Genomic DNA, 12840 nt, shown 5'->3' on the forward strand with positions numbered 1-12840 from the left:
AAAAATGATTTCTCGGCTGTGAATAATCAGAACGGCTGTGAGTTGAAGATCCAGAGAGTTAAACTCCTTCATTCAGCCACCTACTACTGCTCCTGTTGGAAGGAAGATCCCCACAGTGAGAAATGATCCGAGCAGCCTGAACAAAAACCAACAGATGAACAGACGTCAAACAGTGTTTGTGACAGGAAGAGAGCAGTAAACCACAGCCCAGGTTCACATGTTTCACCTCCATCTCAGCCACAGTCACAAACACACTGAACTGAGGGATTTATTTCATATTCTATTTATTTATATGTTGATCAGATATTCCAGCAGGTTTATTGTTGTTTCACACAGAGAGGAAAAAGGAGACAAACACAAACACAATGAGAAAATAAAGAGGAAAATAATTCAGTTACAAACTCAAACAGAATCCAGATGAATCAGTAAAACAACAAACATGCTTCAGAATATTTCAATAAAATGATATCAAACAGAATCAAATATTTACAGCCCAACGTCCTGCTGCTGAATAAAGTCCATCCGTCCCTCACAACACTAATGTGCTCTGAATGAAAACACTTCCAGCAGCACTTGTTGTTTAACACCTTCCAGCACATTTCACCACATCATTTCACTTCAGGACATTTTAAAAGACAAATCTTGGACACATGTCAGTCTGTGTACTTTGAGGCTATTAGATTTCAGTTTTGAAGTCGAAAACGAAAAAAACAACAAACAGTGATTCACGTCCAGCTTTTTGTTTTAACATCGGAAACACAGGGGAAAAAACAACAATGTGAAATTACTCCCTGACTGATTGTAGGTTCTGTGTTCATAAATGGAAACTGTGAATAATAATAACAGTGCTATTCTTCATTTCAGATTTTACCGTAGGTCTTTTTTTAATGAGCTGTAGGAACTCTTTACCACCATAACAATTGATCTGATTCTGAGACCAGCGTAGTCGTCCCGCTCACATCTACAGAGCTGACTGGTGATCTCTGCATCCGGTTGTGAGGCGATCTCAATGATCTGAAGTCTTCATCATGTCTTTATATGAATATTCTGAGTTTATTCCAGCCAGGAGGTTAAGTGAGATGTCCAGTGGTGATATATCCACATCACTGACTGACCACTTTGTTAAGGAGATTTAAAGAGACATGGGGAAAAAACAAGAGTTAAACATTTCTTGTGCACACAAGAAACTTTCTGGTGTGTTCGATCACACTGACTGCTTCACGTGTCCAAAAACAAAAACTTAAATGTTTCTTGTGCTTTCATAAATCATACAATCCATATTCACAGGTGGTGACGATGATCCAGGTGAGCTGACTGGAGAAGGCAGAGTGTGTGTGCAGAGACTGAACTGTCTCCAGTGCTCGGTGTGCGTCTGACAGCACAGTCGTGTCCACTGCAAAGCACCGAACATCAGTCAACGAGTCATTTCCTGTTTTTAGGTTTCTGATTTTGAGGCGAATTATGGGAAATTAGTCGTTTTCCAAAGATGTGATGAATGTTATTGCTGAGATGGTTTCAACAACACGTTGACAGAGGTTTCGAACCTGAAGATCTCAGAGGTCTGGATGGTTCATGACGTGGCTGCAGATCAGAAATGTATTTTGGCCCAAAAGCTTTCAGTGCTTCATAAACCAACAGCAGCATTTTGAAATCTATTCTTTGACTGACATGAAGTCAGTGTAAATGTCTAAGAACTGGAGTGATGTGATCCACTTCTTTGGTCCTTGTTAGGATTCGAGCAGCAGCGTTCTGAATCAGCTGCAGCTGTCTGATGGATTCAGAGAGTCCTGTAAAGACGCTGTTACAGGAGTCGAGTCTGCTGAAGATAAATGCATAGACACGTTTCTCCAAATCCTGCTGAGACTGAAGCAGCATTGTTGGAACCAGTGCAGGGGATCCATACAGGTTGTAAAGACTAAACAGGTGAGTGTCGTCGCTACAACATTCTCACCTGATGTAAATTCAGAAGCATTGGCTTGGTACCTGAAAGACAAACTACATCATGATGGAAGCTGTCAAAAATAGACAGTGTCCAGAGGTGATATAACTCATTGAAAGTCACTGCTGAATGCAATGATGTGGCCGAAATGTCTGAACCTGTCAGGTTGGAGTTTTAAAGGGGAAAGACAAACGGGACAGGAGCATGGACAGGCAAAGACTAACAGAAAACAGAAAACAGAAAACAATGACCGGACACGGAGAGAGGGAAACACACAGACTAAATACACAGACACTAATGACATAATGAGGAACAGGTGAGGAGAGAGAGGAGGAAGGAAGCCAGGTGAGATAATGAGGGGGAGGAGCACAGAGGAACAGACCAGGAGGGAACAAGACAACAGACAGAGGGAGCCAGAGGGGGGAACACAGGAGAAACTTAAAGGACACATGAGGGCATGGAAAATCAAAACATGAGACACAAGACATGGAAAAACAAAACATAACACAAGACATGATACAATGAAGTAAATCAAATACAAGAAACCAAAAACCAGATACAAGAACAAACAAAAACAGGAATCATGACAGAACCCCAGGCTGGATCCTGCTGGAGGCCGGCGACGAAGGCGTAGGCGCGGCCTGGAACAGGTACTGGACTTGGCCGGGCCTCCGACCGAGGGGCAGGCACTGGACTTGACGTGGGACTCGGCCTGGCCTCCGACCGAGGTGCAGGAACTGGTCTCGGACGGGCCTCCGACCGAGGTGCAGGCGCTGGCACTGGACTTGGCGTGGGACTCGGCCGGGCCTCCGACCGAGGTGCAGGAACAGGCCTCAGCCGGGCCTCCGACAGAGGTGCAGGAACAGGCCTCGGCAGGACCTCCGACCAAGGTGCAGGAACAGGCACTGGACTTGGCATGGGCCTCGGACGGGCCTCGGACTGATGTGCAGGAACAGGCCTCGGCCGGGCCTCCGACCGAGGTGCTGGGCTGGGAGCTCGGCTGTGGCTGCAGCTGAGGCATGGGTTGAGGCCCCTGAGCCTGACTTCAGGGAGCCAGGACGTGGACGGGCTCGTCGCTTTCTCGGTGGGGGCACTTTGTAGGCAAGCCGGGTTCCCCAGAAAGGAGACACTTCGGCTGTGGCATGGGCTGAGGCTGGAGCTGAGGCATGGACTGAGGCAAGGGCTGAGTCATGAGCTTGAAAGAAAAGTTTGCTTGCAGCGATTTGACGAGCCCTACTGGTGGGGTTTGTTACAAAGTCCTGGTACCACCGGATTATCTCCTAGCCTCGGGCGGGCCTCCGACCGAGGTGCAGAAACAGGCTTTACAAGAGACTCTGCTACCTAAACAAGATCTAGATCAACTTAATTCTGTGCATGATGACTTCTATGAGGAGTCCACAACAGATTTAAGTCTGGGAATAATATGTGGTAGAATACCCAGAGGGGTGGACATTCTGGTGGAAGAAATACGACCCACTGATTAGTGTGATCTGTCTAGAGGTTGACTGGGCCAGAGCAATCAAGGTTGGACACGAAGAGAGCACCTTTATTATTTTAGATATTTACACTCCATATGAAAGCTGCCAAAATGAAAATGAATACCTCATTCGTCAGGCCTTTATCAGCTCTTTTATCAAAGAAAGTGAATTTACATGCATGTTTGTATTGGGTGACTTGAATGCTGATATTTCGGATGATGGGTCCTTATTTGACACCTGAATCAGTTCTGTGTAAACGACAAGTTAGTCCTAACCAGCAAAGTGATGTTACCAGCTAATAGCTATACATACATTAGTGAAGCATGGCATACAACATCCTGGCTGGATCTCTGTATATGTACAGCCGATGCTCACGATCGCTTAATGAGACTGAGATCCTGTATAGTCTGGTCACAACAGATCACACACCTCTCTCCATGATGTAATCTGAAAGCCGCTGTAGTAGCTCTTCTGTTATTAAATACCCTGAAGCTTACCTGGACTCAGCGTGCTTCTCTGCATCAGCAGCAGCAGCTTGATCATATAAATACACAGGACCTATTCTCTACCTCTCAAGAGACTTTTAAGGGATTGAAAGCTGCAACAGTAATGTTCCCACTTTTCAGGCATTACTTAGGAATTATATGTATAAATTTATGTCAGCTAATTGAAAAGGATTATAATGTCTTTGACTGACCTGAAGTGAGACAAGATATTCTTCCAGCTTTTGGAAATATTGAAACCAATATTTGCATTGTTCATTATTTTTATGGACAGAATTTCTAGGCGCAGCCACGGGCCGGAGGGGATCTGGTTCGGGAGCCACAGGATTTCATCTCTGCTTTTCGCGGATGATGTGGTCTTGTTGGCTATTTCGAGCCGGGACCTCCAGCATGTCCTGGGGCGGTTTGCAGCCGAGGCTGGGATGACAATCAGCACCTCCAAATCCGAGGCCATGGTTCTCGACCGGAAAAAGGTGGCTTGTCCCCTCCGGGTTGGGGGAGAGCTACTGCCTCAGGTGGAGGAGTTTAAGTATCTTGGGGTCTTGTTCACGAGTGAGGGAAGGATGGAGCGTGAGATTGACAGGCTGATCGGTGCGGCGGCCGCAGTAATGCGGTCGTTGTACCGGTCTGTCGTGGTGAAGAGAGAGCTGAGTCAAAAGGCGAAGCTGTTGATTTACCGGTCAATCTACGGTCCAAACCTCACCTATGGTCTTGAACTTTGGGTCATGACCGAAAGAATAAGATCCCGGATACAAGCGGCTGAAATGAGTTTCCTCCGCAGGGTGGCAGGGCGCTCCCTTAGAGATAGGGTGAGGAGCTCTGTCACCCGGGAGGAGCTCGGAGTAGAGCCGCTGCTCCTCCACATCGAGAGGAGCCAGTTGAGGTGGCTCGGGCATCTGTTTCGGATGCCCCCGGGACGCCTTCCTCGGGAGGTGTTCCTGGCATGTCCCGCTGGGAGGAGACCCCGGGGAAGACCCAGGACACGCTGGAGCGACTATGTCACCCAGCTGGCCTGGGAACGCCTTGGGATCCTCCCAGAAGAGCTGGAGGAAGTGTCCGGGGTGAGGGAAGTCTGGGTGTCCCTGATGGATGGATGGAATATTTGCATGTTTTTTAACCAGTGAGGACACATGTCTGTGTAATCTTGTGTTTGTGTCAGGCCTGGACAGAATAGTGGACTCAGATGCAGAATCAGGGCGATTCAAGCAGGCTTTTATTCTGAAATTCACACTTAAACGGTGACAAAGAAATGGCTACGAAACCACACTTATCTAATCTCAAAAGAGACAAAACAGAACCAACAAGGAGGCAAACGACCTCAAAATCAAAAAAAAAAAAAATGAACACAAAATCACTCCCCAAGGAGGTAAAGAAAAAGACTATAACTGAACTACGCTGGCACACTAGGGCTATAAAAAACTTAACAGAAAATCACTCCAAAGGAGGAAAGCAAATGGCAACATAAAGAGGCACTCCAACAGACGCAAACAAATGACTATGAAATTATCTATGCTGCAATCTGAAAATTTTAACAAACAAAAAGTCACTCATTTAAGAGGAATCAAGTAGAATATACAAACTTGGGATCTTGGCTTGGTAAGGCTGGGAACAAGGCTGAGGTGAACGAAAAATACAAAACACAATGGCACAAGACAAACGCAGACGCAGACTATTTAACACATGAGGGAGAGAGGAACAAGTGGAAACAATCAGGGATCAGGGATGACTCAGACCAGGGACACAAGAGGAAGGGCACGTGACCTGAAAGGAGAGGGGAGTTAGACTTTCAAAATAAAACAGGAAGTTCACAAGACAAAGGCCCAGACAAGACAAAACCTCACCACTGTGTGACAGTTTGTCTGTATATTGTGTGTGTCTTTTATATCTGGTACTTGAGTCTGTCAATATAAAGATAATAATAATTTGTCAGGAGCTGCCACTGGAGCTGGTGGAGCTGTCAGAGTCAGGAAAACAAGAGGTTACAGAACCACAGCCACAGGAGACTGATTCAGCACAGGAACTGGAGACAGCTGCAGCTCAGCTCAGACAGGTTGCTGCAGAACAGGAACAGAGGACTGCTGCAAGGCAGAGCAGGAGGCCGGCAGCTGGAGGTCTGGACGGGGATCAGGAAAGACCGCCGGTCCGGCTCTGGAGCCAGTCTGCTGACCTGCAGACAAGGAAGCAGGAACAGGTGTCGACTGGGCCGCAAACTGAGGACCAGGAACTGGTGGACCTGCTGGTGGAGCTAGATAACAAGTCAGAATCAACCAAGTCAATGAATGAAGATCATCCTCTGGGGACCAAGAATGTCTGTAGAAAATGTCATGTCAGTCCATCCATCCATCCTTTGGTCCAGGTCCAATCCATGTGGACTAAAGTAGTGGAGCGACAGACATCAGCATCCACAGAGCAACACTGCTAGTGTGTCTAAAAAGACAATAAAAGAAGAGACAGTCATGTTGATATGAACATTAGAGAAACACATCATGGAGCTGAAACATGATCCTGCTTCATCATTTGGACTTGTTCACCTCAGCCGACACGTTCAACAGCACACAGGTTTTTGTATTACTCTGTCTCACTGTGGGAGGAAACATATGCTTCACCTTTCTCTCAGGAACTAAACTGGTTGTAACAGGTAAGAATAAAGCTTCATTTTCCTTCAGTCGTTTTATTGAACAAGTGTAAAATGTGTTTTTAATGAGTTTCTGCTGCTTCAGGCTTTACATGTTAGTTTGTTGATAATTAGTAGAGAATTCTTGCAGCCGTGCAGCTATTGTTCCATAAAAAGGTTCATAACTCCTGAAAAGATGTTTAAATCTCACTGCACAGCTGAAGTTCTTCTTTATTTCTGCAGGAGATCAAACTGATTCATAGAGAAAAAGTTTGATATTGACAATGTTACAAATATTCAGTATTTGATCCTCTCAGTAATTCAGCACCATCTCTTGTTTTTTGAAAAACATCATCATATTTGATATTGAACATCATTTAATATATGTCAGTAAATGTATTTGAAAAACATATAATATTAAATATGTTGTATAGGATCATTGATAATTCATTAATAAATGGTCAGATGTGTTTTATATGATGGTACAAATGTCTTTTAGTGTGAAATATATTTATACATGAAGACAAACACATACTGAACATGATGTTACAATAAATGTAATATATGCACATAAATGTATATATTTCAAGATGTGATATCATATGTTATATAATGTTACACATGTATATGTGTTTCCATGTTAATCTGATTTTAATGTAAATATAACAATTAATAGTAAATGAAGCCTTGCACAATTTAAAAGTAAATATATTGTGTAAGCGTATGATGGTAAATATTGTGTATATGACACTGCACATATTATAATTCAACTGAGACGCATTATATATTCATTTTATATTATATTATATATCATATTATGTTACAATAATGACATTTCTGATTTTAAATGTCAAACTGCATCAAGACACTGTATTTTATTTGATGGTACAAATGTCTTTAATTGGAAAATATATTTATACATGAAGACAAACACTGAAGATGGCATCACAATAAATATATAATAATGAAATTATACTACAATATAAAAAAACATTATATTTGAAAAAAAAACAACCTTCACAATAAGACATACAATGGCACTTGAAACTTTGTATTTTCTATGCTGATAGACTTTTAAATATTTTAAATATAATAATAAATATATTGACTAATAATTTAAGATATCATTTAAACAATGAAAAATAATAATTCCAAACCTAATTTCTAATAAGTATCCAAATAAGTAAATGTATGCAGCACATGATGGTAAATATCGTGTACAACATACTGTTTTTAAAAAACTTATATCATGTTATGTTATTCGATATTGTATTCTAATTTATAATATAATATAATTATGACATTTGATCACTAAATGTGACGATCAATAAATGATCACCTGTCTTCATCTTATATTACAGAGCATTTATTATTCAAATTGAACTGAACATTTCATTGTAATTGTGTATAAATGTTAAAATACTGAAAAACAAATTATTGATATTGTTGATAAACTGTTTTTCTTTAGCAGCTGGACTAAAGTACAGGATGTTAAATCTGTAATATGTTAGACATGTTGTAATCAACTAAAAAGTACTTTGTGAATCTAAAAATATATTTTATTATAAGATTATTAACATAATATTTAGAGAAGGTCTTAAATTTTGCAACGATCATTATTACAATTATATCATGTTTTATATAATTAAATCAACAAGTTTTACCTTCTCTAATATTAAATAATGTCTTTATTCACACTAGTCATGTTAAAACATGTATTTGTAATTTCATAAATTTATGAACAACATGAAATTCAAGATGCATTTTTTAAAAATATTTATAATATGTGGTGGATAATTTAAACATTAATATGTCAGCGTGTATTAAACTTGAGGGTAAATATGAACTTTATTATAATCTGTCTTTCATCATGATACAGATGAAGATTTTCCATTGTATGAAAATATGATGTTATATTATTATCAGTAAGCGTCATGATAATGATGAATGTGCAGATTGAAAGTCAGTGGCGGTTTGACACTGAATTAATCCCCGGGCGAGACTCACGCTGAGCGCCCCCCCCCCCCCCCCCCCCCCACGACCCCCCCTACTCAGAAAAAAGGCCACTTTTATTAAACTAACCCTTTTATTAAAACACTATAAATGTTACTTTTAAAGTGCACAAACCTGTATAAATAATTTATTTAGCTTAAAATACTTAAGTAACAAGAGCAGAGAACTATAAAAATATTAAGTAAAAACACAAATTTGAAAATATTCACTATATAAAAGTGACAAACATATAGCTTACAATCAGATTGGAAAAGACTCCCCAACACTGCCAAATGACAATGAGGCAATTTTGCACAAAACAGTGCACGATAAAGTGGCAAATGTATAGCTTACGATCTAAAATAAAAATGTAAGAAGAGCAGAGAACAATAATACAAAGTATTAAATAAAATCACACAAATTTGAAAATATTCACTATATCCATAAAAGTGGCATACACCCTCAGAGAGAGAGAGAGAGAGAGAGAGAGAGAGAGAGAGAGAGAGAGAGAGATGAGAAACGCACCTGAAGGTTCGTGCTGTGGAGAAGCAGACGTACAGGGAGATGTTTCTGGAGACATGGATAGGTGCTCTTCCTCAATGACAGGGACCATTTCAGAAGAGGCCTGAGTAGCTGATGTGTAATGGGGGTGGTGGGTGGCTCATCTTGAGGATGCTCCAAAATATTTCAGAAGTGCCCCTGAAAATGCAGTTGAAATGCTCATCAACAGGCTATAACTAAGCACTTACAAAACAAAACATCCATAAATGCAAATTTCATAAAAATGCCCTTACATGCTAAATGTCTGATCATATATTAAATTAGGTCACTGCTTCGAATTCTATGCTTTGCACACTATGACTAATGTATTGTGGTTAAACTTTCCTTTGTCACGACATGGAGTTGTAACGTTATCAAATGGCAAGTGTTCCGTCTTTGAAACTTTGTTAACGTTACATGAGAAAATTGCATTGGCTACAGGCCCAACGTTAACCGAAATGATCTAAATAAATAATTACTGTACTTTTAACAGTTTAGTTGCAAAGCATAATCGAATGGTGAAGTAAATTGTCGGGTTTGTTAAAACCGAATTATTATTTTATAGGCTAAGCATAGCAAATAACAAAGCAAGATGGCTAACAAACGTTTAAGTTATAGCCTAACATTACTAACGTTAACCTTAACGTTAGCCCTTGATACTGTTATCATAGACAGGATATTGCATACCTTTATCCTTTGCTCGTTTCTCCTCTTCTTCTTTTCTTTTTTTTCTGAACTGGGCACCTGATGGCTTTGACCACTTTCTGTCCATCTCTGTGTTTATTTGGCAGGGCAATCCACAAATTCCCATCCCCCAACATTGGCACTCGCGACCAAAAGTCAAGACCAAACCAATTCACCTGGGTGACCTCTGAATCGCCTTGGCACCTATTTTTATTAGTCATTTCTCACGATTCATAAAAGGTGCAGGATTCATGGCCTGCATTCATAATATTATGAATGAGATTTGCTTTGTTTGGAAGAAAGTCAAGGTGTGACTGGCAACTAATTACATTATAATATTGTACTATAAATGGACCCCACCACCGTCCCCCTTTACATTGCGTTTCATTTAAAAGACCCAGAGGTGAACTGTCCCCCCTGAACCCCTCCCCTTGGCCTTTCCCAGCATCTCTGTGCAGTGTGCATAATGCGTCAACTTCTAGGGGCGCCTGCAGCTGCAGGGGGCGCTAATTTGCCAATTTCTCAAACAGGCGATATTGATAATGGAAAACCATTTTGCGGCGCCTATAATTTTTTTTTTTTTTTAAGCAGTCGTGCCGCCCCATACGTTATGGAAAAGAGATGCCGACCTGGGCGGCTGCCCGGTTCGCCCATGCCCGAAACCGCCACTGTTGAAAGTGCTGAACATAATGTTGTTTGTCCCCATATAACATATGATGACATGACATGATGAGTGTGTTTGATGTGCAGGTGAATCCAGTCTATGTGTTGAACTTTGTGCTGTATTGATGAGTAGTTTAGTGATCAGAGTCCATGTAGTTTCCAGGATCACACTGAATGCAGTGCAGTGCTGGAAGCTGCTGTTGACTGTGTCAATGTGTGTCTGTGCTGCTTGTTGCTGCTGTCAAACTTCAGATGAGCAGGTAGTGAAGCCCGTGGTGAGCGTGTACCCAGCAGCATCCAGAGCCCACCTGGAGGGGAGGAGCTCCCTGCTGTGTGTGGCCTCAGCCATGTTTCCTCCTCTGGTCCGCTTCTCCTGGAAAAGACAAAAGGAGGATCAGGAGCAGTGGCTCCCTGCTGAGGGAGAGCAGCTGGAGCTCACAGAGTCGGAACGCGCCGCCGCCATCTTGCTGGTTGACGGGAACGCCACCTCCACTTATAAATACCGCTGCTCCGTCCAGCACGAGGGGGGCACAGTGGAGGCCCCAACAGAACAAGGTAATGAAGGCTTGGTGACTGTGTTCAGCAGTGATTCAGCTTCATGTGGAGACGCTGTCAAAGAGAGCAGAGGAGCAGAGGACTGACATTTCTTTTGGCCTCTTTTCTGTTTCAGAGGTTCCAGCAGCTCCAGCAGCCTCCTGTCCTCCAGAGAGAGAGCCAGCAGACCTGCCAGCTCTGCAGCAAGCTGACTGTAAGATCACCTGCTGCCTCTCTGCATGGACAGCTCCAATGTTCTGCTGCAGTTAGGGCTGCAGATCAGTCTGTTCACTTTCTGCTCATCATTGAAGGAGTTAAACAGACACTCCCTGATTCTGTTAGAGTGTCCAACAGCACAACTAATCCCAGTGACAGAGCTTTCACTCCACACTCTGACAGATAACATGTTTTAAGGCAACTATATTACATTTTGGCCTTTGAGGCTGCTATAGATACTTTGGGGATTATATCTAAATAAATATTTCTAAATGAAGAATGAATCTAATGACTGTGTGTGCAGTGAAAGGTGAAACTAACACTGTATGTGTGTGTGTGTGTGGGTGTGTGTGTGTCTGTGTGTGTGTGTGTGTGTGTGTGTGTGTGTGTGTCAGTGTCCTTCCAGTCTCAGTGCAGGGTGAAGCTGCTCTGTGTGCTCTACACAGTGCTGATAGTGAAGAGTCTGGTGTACTGCTGTGGACTCTCTCTGCTGAGGATCCTCTGAAACAAGGGACCGTCCACCAGCTGCTCACATGCTGACTGACTGTTTCCTGCTCGCCTTTTCTCACCATCAGATCTCATCAGTTCGTCTCATTGATCACTTTGATCAGCAGCCACAAATGTCAATGTTCATGTTTTGTGGTTGGTTGTAAAATGAATCTTTTGATGCACAGGTTAGATTCAGTCATCCTACATATATAAATACATATATACACATATATATCTGCAGTGACTGAGTATAAATTCTGTGGTATAGTGTTATTTTCATCCTCTAGTTTATTTCCACTTTGAATTGTGACTTGTATAATAATAGAACATGAAGCTGAATCATTAGCTGTCTGCTAGATATTTGATTGTTTTAGTATTTTTCTCTTCTTGTCTTTCTTTTTAATACATTCTGCAGAGTGTGGCAGCTTTGTTCAATTCTTTCACTGTAACATTCTCAATAAAGTGAAAAATCACAGTGTGTGTTTTAGAAACAGTTTGTTTTTATGGATTTCAGTTTGTCTTCAGAGCAAATCATCAGAAACAGAATCAACTTCATGGACCATGTATGTTGACGCCTACAAGTCATTTGACTCTGGTTGTAATTAGCTCTCGATATACTTTCACACAGCAGCAAGAACTAATGTAGAGGAAGATGTGAATATTAGCATACAGCTAAACAAGGACAACAAAGCTAAAGAAAGAGAAGCAAACAGAAACATAGAGCTATTATATACAAGTCAGTAGGTGTGGCTGTGCCACCAGGTTCAGTGCTGAGCCCCTTTTATAATTGTGTCAGTGTGGATGTCAAACTCTACGCTGATGACACTGTTGTTTCCACACATGAACAAACAGCAGAGCGAGCTGCTTTCAAGCTACAACTGCTATAAAATGATCACACAGCAGCTTCATCAGTCGCCTTCCAAGTTGGTGTCAGGCTGCAGAAACTGTCAGTAAACTGTCACCTTTACAGAATCAATCAAACAGAATCAACAGATCTTTTATTTCAGCTTCTCAGCTCCCAGGTTTGTCTCCCAGGTGAATAAGACAGATGGAAGCTGAGACAGTGAGTACTGAGCGCTGTAACTGTTGTAACTGTCGTTGTGTTGTTCATGTGAAAAAGTGGAGCTAACGGTGAGGAGGCTGCAGAGCAGAAACCCACACAGCCCGTCTGCTGCAGGAAAGGAAGTG

General features: G+C 42.0%; 1 protein-coding gene across 1 annotated transcript; it reads left to right on the plus strand.

The window, feature by feature from the left end:
- Window positions 1–5635: 5635 nt before the first annotated feature.
- On the plus strand, window positions 5636–12090 carry LOC119010690. The gene is made up of 4 exons (XM_037083051.1): window positions 5636–6558; window positions 10666–10968; window positions 11084–11161; window positions 11559–12090. Exons 1-4 carry the CDS (start codon window positions 6420–6422, stop codon window positions 11666–11668), a joined length of 630 nt encoding a protein of 209 aa, XP_036938946.1. The 5' UTR covers window positions 5636–6419; the 3' UTR covers window positions 11669–12090.
- The last annotated feature ends 750 nt before the right edge of the window (window positions 12091–12840 follow it).

This window comes from Acanthopagrus latus, chromosome 21 (assembly GCF_904848185.1).
Source record: "Acanthopagrus latus isolate v.2019 chromosome 21, fAcaLat1.1, whole genome shotgun sequence".
Classification (NCBI taxonomy): Eukaryota; Metazoa; Chordata; class Actinopteri; order Spariformes; family Sparidae; genus Acanthopagrus; species Acanthopagrus latus.